General features: G+C 42.3%; 1 protein-coding gene and 1 non-coding gene across 5 annotated transcripts in view; both read right to left on the bottom strand.

Moving 5' to 3' along the window:
• Rnf216 (ring finger protein 216) overlaps positions 1-23,598 on the bottom strand; it is a 139,656-nt gene that overhangs the window by 73,056 nt on the left and 43,002 nt on the right. For all 4 annotated transcript variants that reach the window (XM_059249822.1, XM_059249825.1, XM_059249824.1 and 1 more), the window contains exons 11-13: positions 22,903-23,040; positions 17,802-17,950; positions 17,248-17,326 (exon numbers count right to left, since the gene is read on the bottom strand). In XM_059249822.1, the coding sequence (XP_059105805.1) occupies positions 17,248-17,326; positions 17,802-17,950; positions 22,903-23,040 (366 nt within the window). The remainder of the gene's footprint in view (positions 1-17,247; positions 17,327-17,801; positions 17,951-22,902; positions 23,041-23,598) is intronic.
• Positions 2,763-2,837, bottom strand: Trnaa-agc (transfer RNA alanine (anticodon AGC)). The gene has a single exon. It is a non-coding gene; the product is annotated as a tRNA-Ala (tRNA).

The following is a 23,598-nucleotide window of genomic DNA, read 5'->3' as shown; positions in this document are numbered from 1 at the left end:
GATCTCTCTTAAGTGGTCATTACATGGTCAGGACATACAGGCATGCAGAGACAATGATGGATGGGGAGGGAGTATCAGTCCCAGAAGGAAATGCTATTTGCTTGAGAAATCAAGCTTAGAAATTAGACTTATTCAGAATTAATACTTTTTCTTGTTGTGGCAGACCAAATAAAAGGGGAGGGGCACAAGCTCCCAAAAAGCTAGGTGTGGTGGTTACATACTTGTGATCCCAGCATTCCTGTGGAGGAGGAGCAGCAGTACAGCACACCAGTTTGAGACTAGCCTGGGATACATAACAAAATGGGAGAGGGGGTGGAGAGACGACATAGAGGAAGTTTCTAGAAGCAAACCATGTGGACCAGTGAAATGTGCTACCTATCCTCTTGTACATACATTCCCAGGGCAACAAAGGTCTTTGAGATAAGCCAGGAATATCACATTAATCAGCAAATCAATAGATCAAGAGTCAAGAAAGAGCTGAAGATATAGCTAGTGGCAGAGCAGTTGCCTGGCATATGCAAAGCCTCAGGTTTTGGCTAGTGAGAAAAAGGAACTGAGAAAAGTCTTACTTTAAAGAAGGAGAAAAAGAAGTTCTGTGAACTTTCCATTTTCAGGCTACCTATCCAACTGCTCTACTTGCCAGGGAGGTTTCAAGTTAGTCTTACAGCTTCAAAACAGGGTCTAGTTATGTTGACACTTCACTCCTACAAAGCTTGCTCTGCCACTTCTCAGTGATTCTCTCTTTCAGGAATGACTTGTGATTAATTTCTGAATGGGAGCCAGTTGAATACAGAACCTAGCCCAACCAGCACTATCTGAGTAATAATGTGCAACCTTGGAGAGCCTTGCTTTCCTCCCAAACTTCTAGATCAGCAAGATTCTTGGATGACCTTTATTTCTTTAAGAATGTGCTCCACTCAGTTCCAACTTCCACTATGAAACTGGCCAGAATGAAGGGAGATTTAAAGGACTGTAAATTTCCAACTGTAGTTCTTTATAGAAAACCCTTACTAATGGCCCTTGTCTGGGGGCTGCCTGAAGCAACTTTTCCTTTGAGATACTTCTCCAGCCTTATGTCAGGATGCTATCCTAGTCCCTTGGCTAGGGAACACAGGGCAGAAACTCCACAGCCACTATCTTAAAAAGTATTCTATTAAAAATATCTATTTTATTAATTTTAGGGGCTTGAGATATGGCTCAGTGGTTAGGAACACTGACTACTCTTCCAGAGGACCAGGTTCAATTCTCAGCACCTACATGACAGCTAACAACTGTCTGCAACTCCAAGATCCGACACCCTCACACAGATATACATGCAGGCAATAAAATAAAAATAAATTATCAGTATAAAGTATTTATTTTATTAGCTTTAATATGTTTATGTGTGTTTCAGAACAGCAACCGTGGAGGTCAGAGGTTTCAGATCCCCCTGAAGCTGGAGTTACAGGTGTTTGTGAGCTGCCTGACCTGGTTGTTGGGAACTGATCTTAGGTTCTCACCAGAGCAGCAGGTGCTCTTAAGCACTAAGCCAACTAATGCTCCATCCTCATTCAAAGTATTATACTGGTGTCAAAATAGCTGTGTGTTTGCTTTCTCTTTTTTCTTTTTGAGACAGGGTTTCATGTAGCCCAGGCTGGCCCCAAATTCCTTATTGTCCTTGTCTCTGATCTCTTAAGCGCTGAGACTGCATATGTACACTAAACTGGAATCAGTATTTCCTTTTTAAAAGTACATCTATGTTGATTCTAATTTTTTTGAGACAGGGTTTCTCTGTGTAGTTTTGGTGCCTGTCCTAGATCTCACTCTGTAGACCAGGGTGGCCTCGAACTCACAGAGATCTACCTGGCTCTGCTTCTCAAGTGCTGGGATTAAGGGTATGTCCTATCGCTGCCTGGCTCTATCAATTTATTTATTATCACTGAGAAGATCTAGGTCTGCGCCTCCCCCCCCCACCCCCCCCAGCAAGACAGGGTTTCTCTGCCCTAGCTGTCCTCGAACTAGCTCTGTAGACCAGGCTGGCCTTGAACTCAAAGAGATCCACCTACCTCTGCCTCCCAAGTACTGGGATTAAAGTTGTACGCTGCCACCACCACCACTTGGTAGACCAGGGGTTTTTAACAGTTTACACTTTACACAAATTACACACTTTCCAAAAGACGTTGGGTGACTAATATAAATCTACCAATTATGATCATTTCTACTGGCTAAGAACATTGAAGATATCTGTGGTACATGATCTCCCAGGTCTCTTTTAAAAACTGGACATCTCTAATTACAAGTCATGAGAACCAAACGTCAACATTAAACATCTGGGCAGGCTCCACTGGACGAACAGAAAGGGAAATAAATGCCATATCCATCTTGTTCCCATGCTCAAGTCTTATTGCAGGCAGACTTCCACAGTCATGCTGGAGCCTGAACTAAGTAAGACCAGGACTAATGAGCACTCTTCTTGCCTGTCTCTGCTTTCTCCCCATGGTGCAGCAGGCACGGCAGCTATAGACAAATCTCATTGCCCTTTTATGGTAGAAAAATGAATTGCCTGACCAGTGCTGGGGCCCAGAGATGACAGAAGGGGAAAGCTGTCATTTGTTGTGGTTTTGGCAGCCACAGGATAGTGTTCTCCCTTCAGCCACCCTTGGCTATATGGCATAGACCAGGCATTTTTAAAAATAACTAAATGAGTTTATTTAATTTTTTATTTCATTTTATTTATTATTATTATTATTATTATTATTATTATTATTATTATTATTATTATTTGTCAGAGCTGAGGATCGAACCCAGGGCCTTGTGCTTGCTAGGCAAGCGCCCTACCACTGAGCTAAATCCCCAACCTAGACCAGGCATTTGCTAAGGAAGAAGACAGGCCTAGCCAACTGCTGGAGGCCTCTTTCCTTATCCTGCCTGTGAATGGACATGCCCTTTATGAAGAGTGGTGAGCCTTGGTTTTGTGGAAATGTTCTTTTTATAAAACAAGGCATGAAAAGGTCTTGTTTTGTGTGAAAGGTCTAAGCAGAGATGCCCCAGAAGTTAGAATTCCAATCACTGGGCCCAAGTACCTTGTCACAAGCTAGTGGGACTGGGGTTGGGCAGTGAGGTAGCTTCACATGACAGAGGGAACCAAGGGTTCCCCATCTCTTGTGAAGCACAGAAAGCTAGAAAAACAGCCACCTGCTGCAGATAGGTCCACCCCAGGAAAGCACAGCAATGTCCCAGGCCTTTCTGCTGATAAAGCAGTAGTTTGCAACACAGGGCCTTAAATTGTTTGCATTTCTGTCAAGAGGCCCACAGAAAAAAAGCAGGCTTCCCAGCAGCTGCAGATACACATTGCAAAAGGAGAATTAGGCAATTCTCTGTAGGCACATCAAGAGTTAGGGAAATTAAGCTTATCTGAGTGAGAGAAATTAAGCTTATCCAACATGCTTTCAGCTGGAAAACAAGCCTTTTAAAATGGGGAGTGGGGAGCACACAACTGTGATACTTGTACAGTTTCTTTTACATTTAAAGTTCAAAAGGACAAAAAAAGAAAAAGAAAAAAAAAAAAAAAAAAAAAAGGCAAGCTGGCTTGTAAAATTGTAGGGACACATGACCTGCCCAGGAATCTGCTCCAGGGACAACCACAGGAAGGAAGAACAATACTCCTGGGCATGCATGTGGGGTCTGTAACCCAGATGGCCCTGGGCTGGCTTGTCTGGCCCAAGGCCACTTCTCTTGGCACCTCTTGTTTCACCAGAATCCAAAGGACTGGTGCTTCTTCAGTCACTTCCATCTCAGCTTTCTTGGGAAAGAGATACGAAACTACTCAGAGCTTTGTTAATAGGCTTTAGGGTGAGATTAATCAAGGACTACAAGACTGTGCCTCCAGGCTGCCAGCAATGACCTACTGTGGTATGTTGACAAGGCTCCCTGAAGGTCTCTATCTACTCCTTCCTCTCAAAGTTAAAGGTTTACTCTCTAAAGCACACTGTGACACCTATAATAGTTTCCTGGCATCTGCAAAACTAACTTTACCCTCCTTACTCTACACTGTGATAGTCCATGATCTGGAGTCTATTTCTCTGCCTAATTCTACTTCCTTCTACTGTGGTCATACTTGTCTACTGGCTGACTCTGAATACAAACTGGCTTATGTGATCCTCTGGCCCCAGAGGAAAATTCTGTCTCCACCCATCAGGTCTTACTGTAGCACAGTCAGGTCAAAACCTAGCTCACACCAGTGGTTTACTCATTCAGTGCATCAAATCCTAGTGACCTTTCTTCCTAGGAGTCCCACTGTCTCCCACTGCTGTCTAGATGAGTTGTCTAGATGAGTTGTTCTTTCCACCACAGCTGTTACCACACTGTTCCTGTAACTGTGGTGTCCCATTGCCTCTGTGCAGGAGAGGCAAGAGAGGTGGGGTGGAGAGGGGCAGCACCTGCCACAATCTGGGTAAGAAGTAGCAAGGAGACCCTAGAAGAGAATACTGGCCTTGAGGACAAAGGGGAGACTTTCATGGGGTGAGAGAGCTTTGAGTTGAGAGGGCTATGTCAACCAGAGGTGATTTTAGCCTGACAGTAGAGGAGAGGAAGGCAAAAGGACAAGCTGTAGTCAAAGACAAGAAAAGAAAGAGTGTGATATTTTATTCGCTCTGGGCTAGAATCTGGATCAGCTTCTCAGGCACAGAGAGCTTTTGAAGCCAAAATGCTTTTCATATGAACCTCTGATTAGGGGGAAAAGTGCTTTTATGAGACTACTGGGATTTGATCTGAGAGACTCTTAGTCTATTTCTTTTTGAAAAGCAAATGCCAATCCTAGGTTTCTAGAAACCATTGACTTTGGGCTGGAAGGACACTAAAAAGATTATCTGTCTCTCTTCTGGCCTTCAGGTAGAACAGCCTGTATTGTATGCAAGCTGCCCTGGAGATGGACCAGTCAGTCAGCTGTAGCCACACCAGTCTCCATAGTTAAGAAAGGGAGAAGGTGAAGGCCAGGTTTCCCAGTAGCCTCTCTGATGGCCACACTAAGACCCTTTAGGCTAGGATGAATTCTATGGGTGTAGCTCTGATGATAGGTTCTGCTTGACCCAACTTCCAGGTACTGGGTCAAAGAACACAGACTCTCAAAAACTTGACAAAGAACCCTCCTTCTTTCAGGACGATGAGCCCTTTGCCCTCTCACAGGCAGTTACTGGCATTTTCCTGTTACATTACCAATTTTCTCATCTCAGAAAAGTGACCAACAGCCCTAGGCCAAGCCATTTGAGTAAGGTCTTTCCAGTTCCTGTGAGGGATGCACACTAATACTAGCAAAGCAAAGCAGACAAGGGCACAGACATAGCTAAAATGAGAAGATACAGATTTGTTTACTTGGTGTTAAATTTAGTTGCTGCAGTGCTAGAACCTGAACCCAGGGCCTTGCACAAGGCTAAGCAAGTGCTCTACCACCGAGCTACACCCCCAACACTTAGTAATGTTTAATACTAATTATTTTTGATAAGAAAAATGCAAAAGTTGATAATATAAAGAATCCCATACACCCAGCCACTAATGGCTACGAATGATTGACTCATGGCCAATTCTAGCTTATCTGCTCCCTTTATCTTCTTCCATCCTTTCCTGTATAACCATGAAACAAATTCCAGACTACTTGGCTCATTTACAAACAATTCAGTCTATCTCTAGGTTTGACTCCCACTGATAGCACTTGCTGCTGTGTGACTCCAAGCATAAGGTATCTCACACCCACTAGGGGAGAGCTCCATTAGACATGTCTCTGGACTCCAGCCTAAGAATGGTGTCAAGCTCCCAAGCCAAGAAGTCATGACTATATATACTGAGTTAGCAGAGGCACTGCTCACTAGCTGTGTTTTTTTTTTTTTTTACTCAGGGCCCTGACCTTAGTAAATCAGATTCTGTTTCTCTCCACCACCACTCTGAGTTACCAAGGTTACCGAGTCATCTCAGGGTTCGTTACCATGCAGTGCAGACACAGAGCACATAGAGTGAGATGTAGTTTCATTTTCCCCTGTTATGGGCAGTGAGGTTTTCCAGGCCAGGGTAGCGGGCCAGAAAGAGACTTTATTTATTTTTTAAGTGTGGTCTGTTGGAAGGTCATGGGGTTGTGTGGGTGCTAGTGAGTTAACAGTTGTTCCCATTCTCTTTCCTGTCTCTAGTTCAGGGAGGACTAACAGGTCAGAGGCCATGAAAGAATCCTGAATTCAGAGTAAATGCAAATCTACAAAGAGCACCTATGGTCCCAGAGTTGCTCTCATTTTGCTCAGTAAATGCTCTCCCTCCCTTTGCTACCACTTCCCTCCCATGTCCTTTGCCTTGATACACATAGCCCCTCCAGGATTGAGGGGCTTCCTGCCTTTGGTATTGCCATAGCAACACTGTCTCTTCTACCTGGAAAAGCTAGATAGAAATCCTGCAGTGCTCTGTGCTGAGAATGCAAAGGAGGGGACCCCATTGCCCATGCTCTCTTTGGCACCCTCATTGCACATGCGCATTCTCTCACACACGGCCCTTGCTCAAGGACATTACAACCAAATCACTAAAACAAATTAAAGTGCTGACACCTGGTAATTCACAATTAGTGTGAAGATAAGATGGGATAAAACACTGTTTATAAAGAGTTTGCTGATTATCAGTTCTTGAGAGATTTTTTTTTAAAAAAAGACAATCAAACACATTTTTCTTTCAGTGAAGCCATAAACAGAAAAATTCCATTAAATAACTTTACGCAAAACATAGTGACTAAACAAACTGGTGTTCTGTCTCTAGAACAAGCCTCTAGAAGCTTATGATCCTGGTAGATTATGCAAATGAGATGGGGCTGTGATGAGTCTAATAAGCAAAGCTAAACCAGTGGCCACAAAGCCACTCAAAGAGGAGCAGTTTCTATTTCAACAGAGCAAAAAGCCTGATCAAAATCCATTCTTTTTCTGTAAGTAGCACAATGCAAAACCAAGAGGTGGCAGGTATGTTCTGCCTCAAGAACAGTAGACAATAGCAGCCCTGACTTGGAGGACCCCTGCTGCAGGGCAAGGAAGTAGCCTGGACTCCAAGTAAGGGCCATGGCCTCCCATTAAGTAAAAAATGTGACCAAGTCACACAGACAAACACATCTTATCTTTACTTTTAACTAATTCTGAGTTCTCCAGCAAAGTGTGCTGTGAACTTTCCTTTTAGGCCCTTCCTATGCTGTCTGTGAGCATCATTCACTGAAATTCCAATCTTTCTGGATACCAGTGGGAAACAAATGAGCAATGCGAGAGGAGGGAGACAGCAGAGCTGTGGAAAGAAGTGCAAAAACAAAATGTGTAAAATGCAACAGTCCATAGGCAGTCTTCCTTAGGACAAAGCTGTCCCTGGGCAGTACTCGGCCCTTCTTGGAGCCTGGGCAGTGGGTGGGGAGTTGGGAGGAGTCACATCTGCCCTTCATCTCCTTTCCTTTTTTCAGTGTTGGTGATTGAACCTGCAGGCTTACCTGTGCTGGGGAAGCATTTTATTCCTTAGTTATAGCCTTAGCTCAGGAAGTTGTAGTCTTCCCCCATTAATTTGGTAACACAGGCCTATAATCCTAGCACTTAGGAAGCTGAGGCAAGTTCAAGGCCCTTCTGGGCTATATAAAGAGCTGTTTCAGGGGCTAAGATGGCATTTAAAGTTAATGAACATGCTTATGGGTTACAAGATCATGCCAGGGTCAAGAAGTCCATGAAGAACAGATGCATGATACTGTTCCTACAGAGAATTTAAGATTTGTTTTTATTTTATGCATATGAATATTTTGTCCACATATATGTATATACACTGCATGTGTGCTTGGTGCCCATGGAGGCCAGAAGAGGGCACCAGATCACTGGAACTGGAATTAAGGACAGTTTTAAGGTACACTAGGAACTGAATTTAGGTCTTTTTCAAGAGCAGCAAGTGCTCTTAACTACTGAGCCATCTCTCCAGCTACAGAGACACGACAAAAACATTAGAACAAAACCAGTGCAACTCTGAAATCCCTGGCTACTGTCCTGGCTCTGGGGCATGTCTGATGGAAGGATGGCTCCCAGTGATGGCCCTTGGGATAGACCCTGGGCTTTCCTTTGGGTTCTTAGCTCTATCACTATCCATCACCTTAAGCCAAGCTTCAGTGTCCATTTAGCATAGTGTCTGTGGTGACCAGCACTGAACTCAAGGGCTCTTTTCCATCCACGATGGACATGCAGGGAGCACAGTATCACCACATCCTCAGAGACCTGAAGTTCTTCAGTGGGATCTCTCTGGAAACTGCAGGAAGGACAGGCCACATTCATAACAAGGACTTCCTATTCTAGCCCCTCCCTTTCTGACTCCAATTAAGTAGTATGAAGTGAGTCCTCACCTACAGGCTTAACAATCTTTCTGTCACCAAGACATTTGGTTCCTGTCAATGTAACTTCCTGATTAAAGGTTCTCTCTGATAGAGGGAACACGAAGACCAGGCTTCATCAGCTCTGGATAACGTGAAGGCTTGGTTTGTCTAGGAGTCAGTACACTAACTAGATTCCCCCCACTAAAGTGTGGTAAGTGCCAATGGCCTACTACCACAGCTGGAGCTGTCCTGGCAATGACAGCTGGCCAGATTAATTTACATTCTCTCCACACAGCCATTCAGCTACTGCAGGCAGCTGCAGACGTCTAGTTTTTAACAAACTGCTTTACTGCAGATGTGATTTTTGGTTATTTTCATAGACATAGTTAAGAGCACTGAAGACTAGTAGATGGGATGGGGGCTGACAACCGTTTTAAAAAAAAAAAAAAAAAAAAAAAAGATAAGCAGGGAAGAGGGTTTGTAGGTGGAATGGACAAATAAACCAAACCCAAGTGATCTTGGGCAGAGATGGGTGGTTACACAACCTATTCACATTCTTGGTGTCCACTAAAAAATCCCAGATAAGATTTTCTTCATGTTATTTTCATTCAACTCTTTATACTGTCTGTCTTTCCTTCCTTAGCAGGACTAGTGAATCTCTACCTTATGACCCTGGCCAATTTTCTAAGAATGTGTACTGTGGAGCATATAGCAGAGCTGTAGCTCCAAGAAGGTAGAAAGAGATTCAACGGGAAATGTCTGAATCTAAGAAAAAATATTCCACAGAATATTTGAAACCATCTCAGAACCCGCCAAAACCTACCTTTCTTCCACTCCATACCAAACACGCCCTTATCCATTGCTGAAAGCAGCATGGCAAACAATGCTTTGAGAGCATACCAGGGAACTGAAGGTCCAGACAAGCATTCCATCATATCTATGAGACTCAACCCATTTCACAGAACACAGTTGCAGTCTTCAGGGATGTGGGCATTAACCCTCTTTCAGATAACACCTCACTATCGCCTTATCCCAGAGTGACAGGTTCCTGGAAATCCAACTAGAGTGTAGGTTACTGGCAAACACCGCAATGAGAAAGCAGATGCCTTTGGTCTTACACGGGCCAAAATTAGCTTGTGGCTCATTTTTTACACATGCAAAATCCTTAAGGATTAACTGTCAGTTTAGCCATCCAGCTGAAGAGAAAGAATGTCACCTAGAGAATTAGGGCAAATACAGAGGAAAAGGCAGATGTCCTAACAGTACAGCCATCTCTGCAGCGAAGTTCTGAATATATGCAGTGGTTTGCTTCAGCACTAATCTGAAAGAATTTTGTCAATTCTGCTTACAAGACAGCTGTGTCCACACATCTACTTTGGAAATACCCAAAGGGGAGAAGGATCCTTCTTGTGGAGTACTAGTGCCATCTAGTGGTACCTTATTCCACAGCTCACACAAGACAGCCTTGGCATGGATACTTCTCTGCATTCATTATGGGCTTGGTTTTAATTTTATCTCCCTTAGACCCCATCTACAAAGAACAAAAAAGGAACCTAGAACATGAGTGCCATTATTCATAGGTAAAGGTTAAATTCTGAAGCAGAAGGTCCTGGAAGCTGTAACACCCTGTGCTGTATTTTCTTCACTGTCAGTACTGTAAATAAGATGAATAGGCAGAAGGATGCTCTGAGAACCACCCAACATTTGCACTGTAACCATCTCCCCACTGGGCTACTGTCCTTTCCAAAGCTGCATCAAACTCCAGACTCCAAACTCTTTCTCCAGCCTTGTCACTTCGAAAATGTACACTTGAGCACCCTACTGCATGCCAGGAAATACACACAGACTAGATACTTTAACATGTTCAAAGCAACATCAATTTTTTTTTTCTGCTGAAATCCTCTGAGACCCCCATACCATCATTTATGCAGTGGATCAAAGCAGAAGACTCATCTTCCTTGCTTTCAACCTGTAACTTAAAACCCTAAACTAGGATTCTCTTCTCAAAACTCCCAGCCAGTTCTGGTCCTTGAGCTCTGAAGCTGTTGCTGGGACAAACTTGATCACCAGTAGCACCAGAGTCATTTCTTGATCATGGTGCACTTCTATCTTAGCAGGGGAATAGAAAGTGAACTACGTGTGCCCTGCCCTCTGCAAAAATTGTGACAAAACTTAAAATGACACCCATTATGAACTGTTCACTGTAAGAAAGTGTTGTATCATAAGATCTGGCTGGATTTAAACTATTCACTGCATAGAAATTCTTTAGTTCCCCTCTTCCTAGACCTGGCAATTAGTATTCAGATTCCTGCTGCTTACATCTGGTTGCTTTAAAAACTGCATGAGTGGAATCATGAAGTATCTGCCTATCTGGGACTAGCTAATTTGATGTCCTCAAAACATATCCATGTTGTATAGCAGAACAGGATTTCTTTCCCAAGGTAGACAGTATCTCATTATACTGACTGTGACAGTCATTCAATTGTTTCTGCTTCATGGTAATGATGGTTAATGCTTGGGGTTTGTTTTCTGAGGCATCAAAGAGTGTGGGTTCCTTTCCATAGGCTGTCTTTCCACTCTGTTCTCTTTGAGGTATAGAAATCTTTAGTTTGATGCTATCCACCTGTCTATTTTTACTTTTGCTGCTTTCTTTTTACTGTCATCTCCAGGAAATCATTACTAAGAGATTGGCAATGTTGGAAAGTTTCTCCTGTTTTGCTCTCAGAGTGTTAAGGTTTCAGATCATTAAGTTTAGATCTATAGTCCTGCTGGGGTGGTGTTGGTGCACACTTTTAATCCCAGCTCTTGGGAGGCAGAGGCAGGCAGATTTTAGCGTTCAAGACCAGCCTGGTCTACAGAGCAAGTTCCAGGACACACAGGGATACATAGAAAAAAACCTTGTCTTGGAAAACAAAACCAAAAAATTTGCAATCTAGTACCAGTGAGATGGCTCAGTAGAAAGAGGCACTCAGACACAGGCCTAACAGTCTGAGAGTTTTTTTTTCCCCTTTCTTTCAAAAAAAGATTTACGGGGGTTGGAGAGATGGCCCAGTGGTTAAGAGCACTGACTGATTTTTCCAGATGACCTGGTTCAATTTCTAGGACCTACATGCCAACTCACAACTGTCTGTAACTCCAGTTCCAGAGGACCCGGTACATGTAAAATTAAATAAATAAAATGTTTCTTTTTATTTAAAATGTGAGTGTTTTGCCTCCACCTAGAACTCAGGAGAGGGCATCGGATTCCCTAGAACTGAAGTTAAGGACAGCCATCACACAGGTGGTAGGAACCAAACCTGGGTCCTTTGAGAGAGCAGCAGGTGCTTGTAACAGCTGAGCCATCTCTTTAGCTCTAACATCCTCCGTTGACCTGTATACATGTGCTGTAACATGTGCACACCTGCAAGCACACATGCTAAAATAAAAAAATTTCAAAAAATATACAGGCCACTTCATGTTGATTTTTGTAAATGGTTTAAGGTTAAGAGCCAGATTCATTCTTTTGCATGGGTACACCCAATCTTTTCAGCACCATTTACTGAAGACTATCCCTTCCCCTTTGGTGTAGTAGCCAAACTTGTCAAAAACTAGTTGATCACAAATGCACAGATTTACTTCTGAGTTCTCTACTATGTTCTATTAGTTTACACATCTGTCCTCATGCTAATATTACAGTTTTAATTACTGTAGTTTTATAACATGCTTTGAAATTGAAAAATGTGAGACAGCTTTGCTATTTCTCAAGATAGTACATGTGAGGCTCTAGGTTCCACCCCCAGCACTGCAAAAACCCAAAACTAAATCAAAACAAAAACCAAATCATCTGTGATCAGATAACATTCCCCCTTTCTTGTATGATTGTCCCCCCCCCCCCCTTAAATGTTTGAGCTAGGGCTTCTGGTGTCATGTTGAGAAGAAGTGGAAAGGGCTGGTGTTACATATTGGCTATTGGATGCCTACCCCGCAAAGACTACATATTAAATTTTTGGGTTACTGGAAGAGGGAGATATAGAGCATATGTGTACAGCTGATATCACAGAAACGACTGTGGAATTCTGTCTCTTCTTGATTCCTAGCTATGAGGTGACTGATTGCTTTTGTTCTGCCACAAGCTTCTGCTATGACATTCTGCCTTGCGCAAGGCCAAACACAACAGAAACACTTAAGAAGAAAGGAGAGTGGGGCAGATGCCAGCCTGTCGCCCAAGGAGCAACAAGATGCCAGCAGATAGGTAATAACATGGCCACTCGGCAACATATAGATTAATAGAAATGGGTTGAGTTAAGTTATAAGAGCTAGCTAACAAGAAGCCTGACCCATAGGCCATACAGTTTGTAAATAATATAGCCTCTGTGTGTTTACTTTTGACTAAGCAGCTGCGGGACTTGGGTGGGAGAGATCTGTCCTGACCTCTGGACTGGGCAGGACTGGAGAAACTTCCAGCTACAGTGGACAGCTTACCTTGTTCTTGATCTCAGCCAAAAACAAAAACAAAAACAAAACACACACACAACTTTCCATATATCTGAATTTTCCTGTATTTTTTCTGCTAGTGATTTCTAGTTTCACTCCATTGTGGTTAGAACAGATACAATTCTATCCTGGAGAAAGCATCATGTGTGCTTACAAAGGGTTCTTTTGCTGTTAATAGGCAGAATGTTCTGCTGTATTTTATCTGTTAGGTCCATTTGGTCTATAATGTCGCTGAAGTTTGCTGCTTTTTCAGTCTTCTATTGGGCTGCTCTATCTGTCATAGATCTTCTACTGTTTGTGTATTACAATCCATTACTTCCTTCAGTTCTATTAATGTGTGCTTTACATGTCTGGATACATTAACAATGGGTGCATATAGTCAGTCAGTCATCTCTTGATATCTATAGGTGACTGGATCCATGCTTCCTGTGTGGTCTAAATGACAATATTTCTCCAATGGCTCAGGCATTTGAACACTTGGTTCCTGCAGTGGTGCTGCTTGGGGGAGGTTAGGAGGTGCAGCCTTGCTGGAGGAAGTACATTACTGGGGGTGGCTTTGAGATCATATAGGCTTACCCTATACTCCTAGTCTGATCTTTCTGCTTCATGCTTGCTGTTAAAGATGTGATCTGTCAGTTTCCTGCTTCTGCTACCATACCTCCTTGCCATTATGGAATTTTGTCACTCTAAAACCATAAGCCCAAATAAACTCTTCCTTCTATAAGGTACCTTGGTTTTTTATCATAGCAATGGAAAAGTAATTAATAACACCCTTGAAATCCCAAATCTGCTGACACTCTAGTCCCTTATAGAAATTGCAACAGTATTTGCATAACCCATACACATCCTCCCATACACTTGAAACAGCCTCTTCTACGTGACTATTATACAATACCATTTAGGGAAGAATGACAAAAGGTCTACACATGTTTAAAGCAGAAACCATTTTCCCCTCAGGTATTTTTATCTGTGGTTGGCTGAATCCATGGCTACAGATTCCATGGATACGCAGGCTGATCATGTATTTATAACTGTTTTGTCTTCCTGGCGTGCTGACCCTTTTTATCACAATATCATTTCCTTGTTTTTTTTCCACTTGACAGTTTTTAAGTCTCTTTTGTAGAAGTATGGCCAACCTGCTCTCTTGGTTATCATTTCTATTTAATACCTTTCCTTTTATCTTCAGCCAGTATGTATTCACAAACCCAGTACAGGCTTTTGTAGATAGCATACCCCAGAGCCTGATTTAAAGCCTTCCTAGTTACCCTGCATGTCTTTAGTTCAAGAATTTATTCCACGCTGCATTTAAAGCATCACCAGTAAAGAGGAACTTTACTGCCACTTTTTTTTTTTTTTTTTCCTCTGAGACAGGGTTTCTCTGTCCTGGATCTCGCTCTGTAGACCAGGCCGGCCTCGAACTCAAAGATATACGCCTGGCTCTGCCTCTTGGCTCCTGCCACTGTTTTTTGGTCCCTTGTTTCCTGCATTCCTTTATGCTTGGATTTTTTTTATACCAACATCCCTTTTTTCTCCATTTTCTTTTGCATATTATCTATAGCAGTCTTCTCTGAGCATAATCTTTTAGGCTGATAATAACTTTAACTGTATACATTCTACTTTCTTACATCCACCCCCTGTCGACTGACTTCACAAATTACAGTGTTTTGTTGTTATGAATCCATTAGTACTTTTGAAGTTTTTATGTTTTTTTGTCTTTCAAACTCTATACTATTTACATATAACCACCATATTACAGAATTCTTTATGTCCATACAAATTCCCCCTAACATACAATGAAGTTTTATACCAATAAGCCCACTGTGAGCTGAAAATGTATTTGGTACACCTAACCTCCAAAACACCAAAGCTTAGCAACACAGTACAATATAGAATGCCTATTATTTACTTGTGGATTTGTGGCAGACTAGTAATTGTAGCTTGATGTTGCTGCTCAGCATCATATTAGAAGAGTATTATCACCATATATTACTAGCCTGACAAAAGATCAAAATTCAAAGTACAGTCTTTTAGGCTCAACAGATGGCTCTGTGGGTTTAAGTGTTAACTTCTAAGTCTGATGACTTGAGTTTGATTCCTGGGTTCCATATAATATAAAGAGAGAATCCATTCCCACAAGCTGCCCCGACTTCTACGTGTGCACACAGAAACACAATAGACCCATGTGCACACACAAATAAATGCAATTTTAATAATTAAAAGAAAAAGATATGGCTACTTAAAAATAGACTAAAATTTTATATGCATTTGGGTTGCTATTTAGTCTTTGTTCCCAAATACTGGGATTACAGGAATACATCTGGTTTCTCCTTCCCCTGCTTTTTTGTATATGCGTGTGCATATTCATGTATGTGTAAAAATATACATACAGATGTCAGGCCAACCTGGGGTGTTGTTCCTCAGGAGCTATTTACCTTCGTTTTAAAGAAAGGGTCTCTTGCTGGGACTTGTACTCACTGATGAGAGTCAATTTCTGCCTCCCGAGTGCTGACATTGTGGTGTGAGCCACCATACCTGGAACTGAATGCAGGACCTCATACTAATGTAGCAAGTATTTTACTGGTTGTGCTATCTTCCCAAGCCTTGCTTTTCTCTTCATTTTTAAAATTTTTTATTGATTTTTATTTTTTTAAAGATAGTGTCTCACTAGGTAGCCTTAGGTGGTCTGGAACTTGCTATGTAGAACAGGCTAGCCTGAAACTCATATTAATCCTCCTGCCTCTGACTCCCGAGTACTGGAACTAAGGGTGTGTGGTCCTTTTCAGTTTTTTTCAGCACTTTAAGCTACCAGACTTCCTTGTTTGCAAGGTTTCTGCTGAAAATATCCACTGAATTTTATAGATGTTTCACATAAGAAAAAAAAAGGGGGGTTCTTACAGTGTAGCCCCTGGCTGAATTGGAACTATGTAGATCAGGCTGGCCTTTAACTCACAGAGATCTATCTGTTTGCCTCTGCCTCCTGAGTGCTGAGATCAAAGATACGGATCACCATATTTTGTTTGTTCTTTCTTTCTCCCTTTTTTAAATGTGTATGAATATTTTGCCTGCATTTATGTCTGTGCACTGTGTGTGTATCTGGTGCTTAACGAGTTTAGAAGGGCATTGGATTACCTAGTATTGGAGTTACAAATAGTTGTAAGCTGCCATGTAGGTGCTGGGAACTGAACACCTTCCCAGTAAATGTTCTTAACTGCTGAGCCCTCTCTCCAGGCTCATTTTTTTAATATTTATATTTACTTTGTGTATGTATGTGGGCACATGTGCCACAGCATCATGTGCACAGAGATCAGAGGACAACTTGCTGTATGCTTCTTACCAGCCAAGAAGATCTTCCCAATGCTTTGCCTCTCCCTCACTCAGGATGCAATCAATGCCTGCTCTGACCCAGCTCATGACACCAGCCAACGTCTAGGCTGATGCTACTTCTTGGCTAGAACATTCCTTCACCCTTCACTTACTTTAGTTATGTTTTTATTTCTCTGTCTTAGCTCAGGCATCACCTGCTCAAGCGCTCCAGTGCCTGACAAACCAGACACCCACAGAAACATCTTACTGTGCTTTTCTATTCCAAGGGGCCAGCACTGTACAGCAACAGCCTGAAGTAGGGACAACTTACAAAATGGCTACATCAACTTCAAGAATGCATACAGGTTTTACACAGAAATATTAATATTAAAACAATGAAGTAAAGTTTTAGTTCATTAGTATCTTCTTCCTTTTCTAACCTTTACCTTAGAGTTTTTTCACTATTCCCAAAGCAAGGCAATACTCAACTCTGATCATGTAGTTTTCTAACATGGCCAAAATCACATCTGTCTAGATGGAAGGCAATGTCTATTAGAACTCCTAAGTAGTTTATAAATAGTTGGTAAATTTTAAGACATTCTTAGAGTAGAAGTCTTATTAAAGGACTTTCAGCAGTGAAGTGACTACACAGCTCTGGCCTCTCCTGAAATGACTGATTATTATGAGAGAAGAATCAAGTGAAACTACCAGATATGACATATGCTAATATGGTGCTTAGTTCTTTCTTCAATCAAACAAGTGTCACTTGGACTTTGAAAGTGTCAGGAAGTATATGTGTGTATGTGTTGCATTTGAGCACAGACCAGGGAAAAGAGCAAGCAAGAAATATGACACAGCAGAAGAAAATTAAAACCCTTCACATTTTGTATCAGAGTACCTGTCTTTATAAAATGACATAGAAATGAGATCTTGAGCTTTGGAAATGGAATCCCAAAAGTAATCTCATCTCTAACCATGCTAACTACCATACAAAGCACTGATCATCACCTGCTTCATGAAAAGGAACAGGCAAACTGTTCTCATGCATCAGTATGCAGATAGAACATAAACTGTATAGGTCATCAAATAGTACAAAGTACCAAAATTCAAGCAATATGTTAGAAAAAAACTGTCTCCCTTACCTTTCGGCAGCGAGGATTCGGGCAGCTGAACCTCTTCACATCACTGTCTAACAGAGCAGGGAAGCTACATGAGGGGCACCTGGAATAAATAAATAGGTAGGGTAGCATCACTCAAGATGGTTAAAGTAGGCTTTGTGAGACTGTGCTACTAAGATGAACTGTTAAGCAAGGCAGACAGTGCGTTGTACTCCTTAGTTTTCATTATAACCTAGACTGAGCTTCTTCCTTTACTTGCACTTACCAGGGAATACAGGCACCTTCCCAGTGTCCAAATTTACTGTCAACCACATACCTCAAGCTTTCAAGGATTCCTTGTAACCATTAATTTTCTTCCCATCCAGGGAACAATGATTCAACTACAGGTTAGATTAGGTAGTAAGTAAGAAACATAAAGAGTCCATTGATAGATGTTTTCATTATAAAGCTTAATTAATTTCATTTCTCAGCAAGAAGTGCCAGAAAACAGACAAGGCAGCTATGCCACAGAACTTCTTGCCTGATCAAATGCTCAAGCAGACTCTACTTTGAGAAATCAGTTGACTTTCAGAACTCACCGGACAAGCTCATCAGCATATGCTGCAACGACTTCTTCTTCAGCTTTCCGTTCATAATATTTGTACAGAATGGTCTGAGGGAGCACCTTCTCCAGTTCACTGGTTGGGAAGGAACATGTGCAGCTGCCTTCCATGCAGCTGAGTTCTGACTAGAATAAAGTAAGCAGGCAAGAAAAAGTTAACTAAGGATTCAGAATAACAAAAAGCTAAGGAAGTCAAACCCATCTTTCAAGGGAAGGGGCAGTGGCAAGAACAGATATGGGGATAGCAAAACCAGGAAGCATTAAGTAAGAGCATAAAGGCTTTTCTCGATCCAGCAGCCCAAGTTACAATCTATAAAGATGGAACACCAATAGTTAAGGTGACATGGCTCAGTTGGCTAGAGGAGGCTGGTTACAGTGTCTGAAGTAGGTGTTCCCTTGTAGGATCTATAAAGCTGGAGAACCTCTTGGAATGGGAGGGGAGAGGTGATAACTAGATAAAATGTGGGGAGGAAGTGGTTTGGGCTTCTATTCTGACTTTCTCTGGATGGAAATCAACAGAGACAGTAGGGTTCGAGTGTGGCCCTCATGAAGACTTGAAGCAAAATCTGCACATGGAATCACAATGTCTCCAACTCCTTCTTCCCACTCAGTTCTAGGACGCTGGGATGGGGGCAATTTCATAGAATATGCCTTAAGCTGTCATTGGAGGATCACAGCATGAAACACTATTTAGGTACTCAAAGTCACCACTCAGCCTATACACCTGTAGCTCAGATAGCTTCCAAAGAGATCTTAAGAAAGGAAAAATGCCAGACATCTGAGGAACCCTAACAGAAGAAAGGTGGACACCAAAGTGAACACATGGAAATGATCTCACTTAATGTTCCCAATAGTCTCCTAAGCATCTCCCTTTTCCAGGGGAAGAAGCTAAGGCATAACATTTTACTACGTTTTCTGCATATGTCTTTTCTGGTGCAGGAGCTCACATGGCAGCCCTCTTTGGTCTCTTCCAAATTGTGTCAGGTTGACACTATTGTGACCTATAAATCTTTTCATTTTCAATCATGGTTTCCATGGCCTCTATTACTTCCTCAGTGACTAGAACAATAAGGTTAAAGTTTTTGACCTTTTGTCCTTGGCTCCAGAACAGCTTCAAAACAGCTTCTGAGTGATAAAGTCAAGAGATGATCATTTGTTATAATGTTGGGTACTTTCAGCCTGAGAAAGCAATCTCTCTGACCCTTGCTTGCCTTCTTTCAACTGTTCCTTTTTCCTCTCTGAGGCAGGCCACAGAAACTAGAATTTATCTTCAAGGCCAGTCCAAATAACTATATACACAACAACTTTGTCTTTTTGTATTGGAGCTGGCCATAAAGCAATTCTCTGACCTTGTTATGTGATGGCATACTGTAAGACCCTTAATTTCAGATGGTGGTCATACTCCACACCTATAGGAACACTACAGAAAGCCCAGGAAGAATCTGAACAGACAGCCTTGTTGAGTTTCTCTAGTCTATCAAACTCTTGTCTAATGCCATTTCCACAAGTTGTCCATACTTCCATCTTATCTATATAATTAAATCTCCATACAAATTTAAAGGACAGGGTCTGGAGAACATCTGGACGTTAAACACTGGAGGCTTACAGGAAGAGCAGCAAAACTCCAACCCCTTGCTGGGATGGTGGTGTATCCTAACTCTTTAGAAACAGAGCTCTATCTAGGGACCTTGCTCTATCAGGAGATCAGTCTGCTGATCTGGAGCTTTACAACAACCTTTGTAATAAATCTTAAGTATAAGCATTTCTCTGAGTTCTGAGAACTTTAAAGAGTCAACTAAGCCTAATGATCAGGTCATGAAAATCCCAGTTTGTAGTTCAAGAGAAAGACCTTCCAGAGGCCTTCAACCTGTAGAATCTGACACTCTCCAGGCAGGTGGTGTCAAACTGAATTGCCTTAAAGTATGTGAAATGGTGACAACTGCAGAACCGAATGCCTGGCTTGCTAGTAGGAAGAGATCCACATGTTCAGGGGCCATAGGAGTAGCCAGTGCTTGGAGCAATCAGTGAGAGGGCTTGAGGCTGAGGCTTTTCCTTCTAACCCAGAGAGTGCTTCTCAGTATTTTTTGATCTTTTAGTTAGGATCTTGATTTTAAATGGTGTTATTCAGTAATTATTTGTGAATTCAGATTTGTCTCAGGATTAGACTAAAATCACATATTCATAGCAATTTTTCATAGGAATGAACCATAGGAAGTATAAGATATTGGTATGTCATATGACTGGTGATACTAAAGGCCATTTAATAGGTTATGTTTGCTGGGCGGTGGTGGTGCACGCCTTTAACCCAGCACTCCGGAGGCAGAGGCAGAGGCAGAGGCAGATTGATCTCTGAGTTTGAGGCCATCCTGGTCTACAGAGCGAGTTCCAGGACAGGCTCCAAAGCTACACAGGTAAAACCCTTTTGTTGAAGACACCAACACTTGGCAGAGGACCTGGGAGGAAGGAATATAGCTGGAACTGACCTGGAAACCTCATCCTTAAGGACTAGAGCTCATAGTATCTGGGGGAGCTACATAAGATGCTAAGGGAGAAAAACAATCAATAGTCCTACCCAGGTGTAATGCCTATGAACCACAATAATGATAAAAATGACAAAAAAAGTTATTCTCAAAGGTGCAACAGAGGCATTTGTATCCTAGGAGTAACCAACAGCCATCTAATTGGACTTAGGGCTAGTTCAATAGGAGGGAATTCAGGCCTGATACTGTAAATCTACTACCCATGGCTAATAAGGCCATTGAGGAAAGCCTACTACTCCTAGTTCACTGAACCAGTATAAACTCTTATAGCCAGTATAAATTACATTCTAAATACTTATTCTTATACCATAAGTGCAGCACTAATCTTCCATCAAGAAAGCTTTTTGCGCCGGGCAGTGGTGGCGCACGCCTTTAATCCCAGCACTCGGGAGGCAGAGCCAGGCGGATCTTTGTGAGTTCAAGGCCAGCCTGGTCTACAGAGCGAGATCCAGGAAAGGCGCAAAGCTACACAGAGAAACCCTGTCTTGAAAAAAAAAAAACCAAAAAACAACAACAACAAAAAAGAAAGCTTTTTGCAGCAGACATGACATAGCTGGTCAAAATACAGAGAACAACTGACCCTAGGATACCCAGCCCCAACTGATACATCTGTAACACAACTCCACCTAAGATCAAAGGAACATCACAGAAAGGGTGGAAAGTTTCTAAGAGACAGAGGACCAGGATGTGGGCTACAAGATAGCATCTTCTGTATTTGACAGGGAGACTGTACCCAAGAAATCGTCACATATCAACACAGATGGGAGAAATCTTAAAAGGTCCCACCCTGAAATGAAAAGGTTCAGGTGATTAATGACTGCTGATGGAGGAAGAACCAGTCTTCTCTAGGGATGAACCCCCTAAACACACATATAATACTAAAATAGCTCAGCAGGTTATAGGTTTATTCTCTTTGTCTCTCTCATATTAAAGAACAAGAGGTTGCACAGGCGGTAGTGGCGCATGCCTTTAATCCCAGTGTTCAGGAGAGAGGCAGGTGGATCTCTGAGTTCAAGGCCAGCCTAGTCTACATAGTGAGTTACAGGACAGTCAGGGCTACAAAGAAAAAAACCAGTCTTGCGGGTGGAGGGGGGAATAAGAGCCCCCAAGTGTGAGGATGGTAGGCACAGGAGACACTGGATGGACCAGGGTGTATGTGTGTGATGTAAATATAGTACATGCATATATGATAATCTTTAAAAATAAAAGGCCACATTCTGGATCATGGTTTTAGTTTCTTTTCTTTCCTCCTCTCTTTACCCTCTCCCTTTTCTCCTTAATCTGTCAGTACTAGGGATGAAACTCAGGGCCTTACATACTCTACTGCTAAGCTATATCCCCAGTCCTTTTCCTATTTTTTTTTTCCCAAACTTTGAGACAGGGTCTCAAATTAACTTGTTCAGGATAGGTTTGAACTTGTTATCCTTCTGCCTCAGCCTTCCATGTAGCTGGGATTACAGACCCAAGGCACCTGGCTCACTATTACTTTGCTATGGTTGCTAGAAGAGATAAAACAATACATAGCTCCTCTTTTTTTTTGGGGGGGGGGGTTTGAGACAGGGTTTCTCTGTAGCTTTGGAGCTTGTCCTGGAACTCACTCTGTAGACCAGGCTGGTCTCAAACTCACAGAGACCCGCCTGGCTCTGCCTCCCGAGTGCTGGAATTAAAGGCGTGCACCCTCACTGCCCAGCTGAACTCAGTTTCTAATGTTTGCTAGCAAGCACTCTCTTTTTTTTTTTTTTTTGGTTTTTCGAGACAGGGTTTCTCTGTGTAGCTTTGCGCCTTTCCTGGAACTCACTTGGTAGCCCAGGCTGGCCTCGAACTCACAGAGATCCACCTGGCTCTGCCTCCCGAGTGCTGGGATTAAAAGCGTGTGTCACGACCGCCCAGCTACTCTTTTTTTTTATATAATTTATTTTATGTGCATTGGTGTCAGGATGTCAGGTCCCCTGGAACTGGAGTTACAAACAGTTGTGAGGTGCTGCGTGGGTGCTGGGTATTGAACCTGTGTCCTATTGGAAGAACATCCAGTGCTTTTAACCACTGAGCCATCTCTCCAGCCCACTAGCAAGCACTACTACGAGAGTGCTGGGATTAAAGCCGTGCGCCACCACCGCCCAATTTACATAACTCTTCTTAATACTGTTTTGTTGGTGTTCAGTGAAATAAACTTTGGACTGAGAAATATGATCTTATACTTACGACTTTCTAAACAAACTATAAAATCTTTAAAGTATGTGACATTATGTTAATGCACTTTCTTTCATATGCTCAAATAAACTCAAAATGAGCTCACCCTTTATCTAACACCCTTTAATCTAACTGTGACCAGGAAAGCGAGTGCTGAAGCAGGGGCCCTGTGAAGCTAGACATAGGACATGAAGGAGTCAGGAAACCTACTTTACTCAGAACCAACATGACACAAATCAGGTCATGCACATTATCACCCATCATCAGAATTTTGCTCCCCACACAAGAAGTGCACTTGTTTATAAGCATAGTCATTTTTCATATTTATGTGCATAACACACTTCTTACCTTTCCAGACCCGAACACTGCCTCTTGGGCATATCTGATGAGACATTCTTTACAAAACAAGTGAGCATCGGCGCACTGTGTCAGTTCCTCAAATGGAAACTCCCCATAGCAGCAGCGACATTCAATCAGCTGTCCATCCTGCAAGTCAAAGAAGATACATGTAAACTCCCCTGTACCCCATTCAAGAACTGAGGCCTCATCTATAGCCCTACATACTTCCATGCACCAGACACACAATGAGGTCAAAACTGACTCCTGGGAGACACCAAATAACAACAAACTTATTTTGCTATCTAAACCTAGATCAGAAGCTGGATATCGTAACAATGTATGTGTAATGACAATACTAAGGACACTGAGAAACTCCGAGTTTTGAGGCCAACCAGGGTCTTTTTACAGTCCAAGTCTTTTATTTCTTTTTGTACATTAGACCATGAATTCGTATGAAATTGGCTCCAGCAGTTCAGGCTCCTTCCTGTTAGTTCTCACAAAGTGTGTGTCTCTGGGTGGAGCAAGCTGGCACTTCAGCTGAACCCAAGTGCCCTTCTCTTTGGCTTTTTTCTATTGGTAGTTTTCCTTCACCCACTTCAGGAAGCTATCTCGGCTCTTAGAGTGCTTGATGTGCTCAATACGTACATTATTTCTCTTGGCAAGAATCTTGCCCTTGACTTGCTTGTTTACAATGATGCCCATGGC

This window comes from Peromyscus eremicus, chromosome 23 (assembly GCF_949786415.1).
Source record: "Peromyscus eremicus chromosome 23, PerEre_H2_v1, whole genome shotgun sequence".
In the NCBI taxonomy this organism is placed as follows: Eukaryota; Metazoa; Chordata; class Mammalia; order Rodentia; family Cricetidae; genus Peromyscus; species Peromyscus eremicus.
The sequence above is the reverse complement of the archived record's forward strand: the minus strand, read 5'-3'. Positions and strand labels throughout refer to the sequence as shown.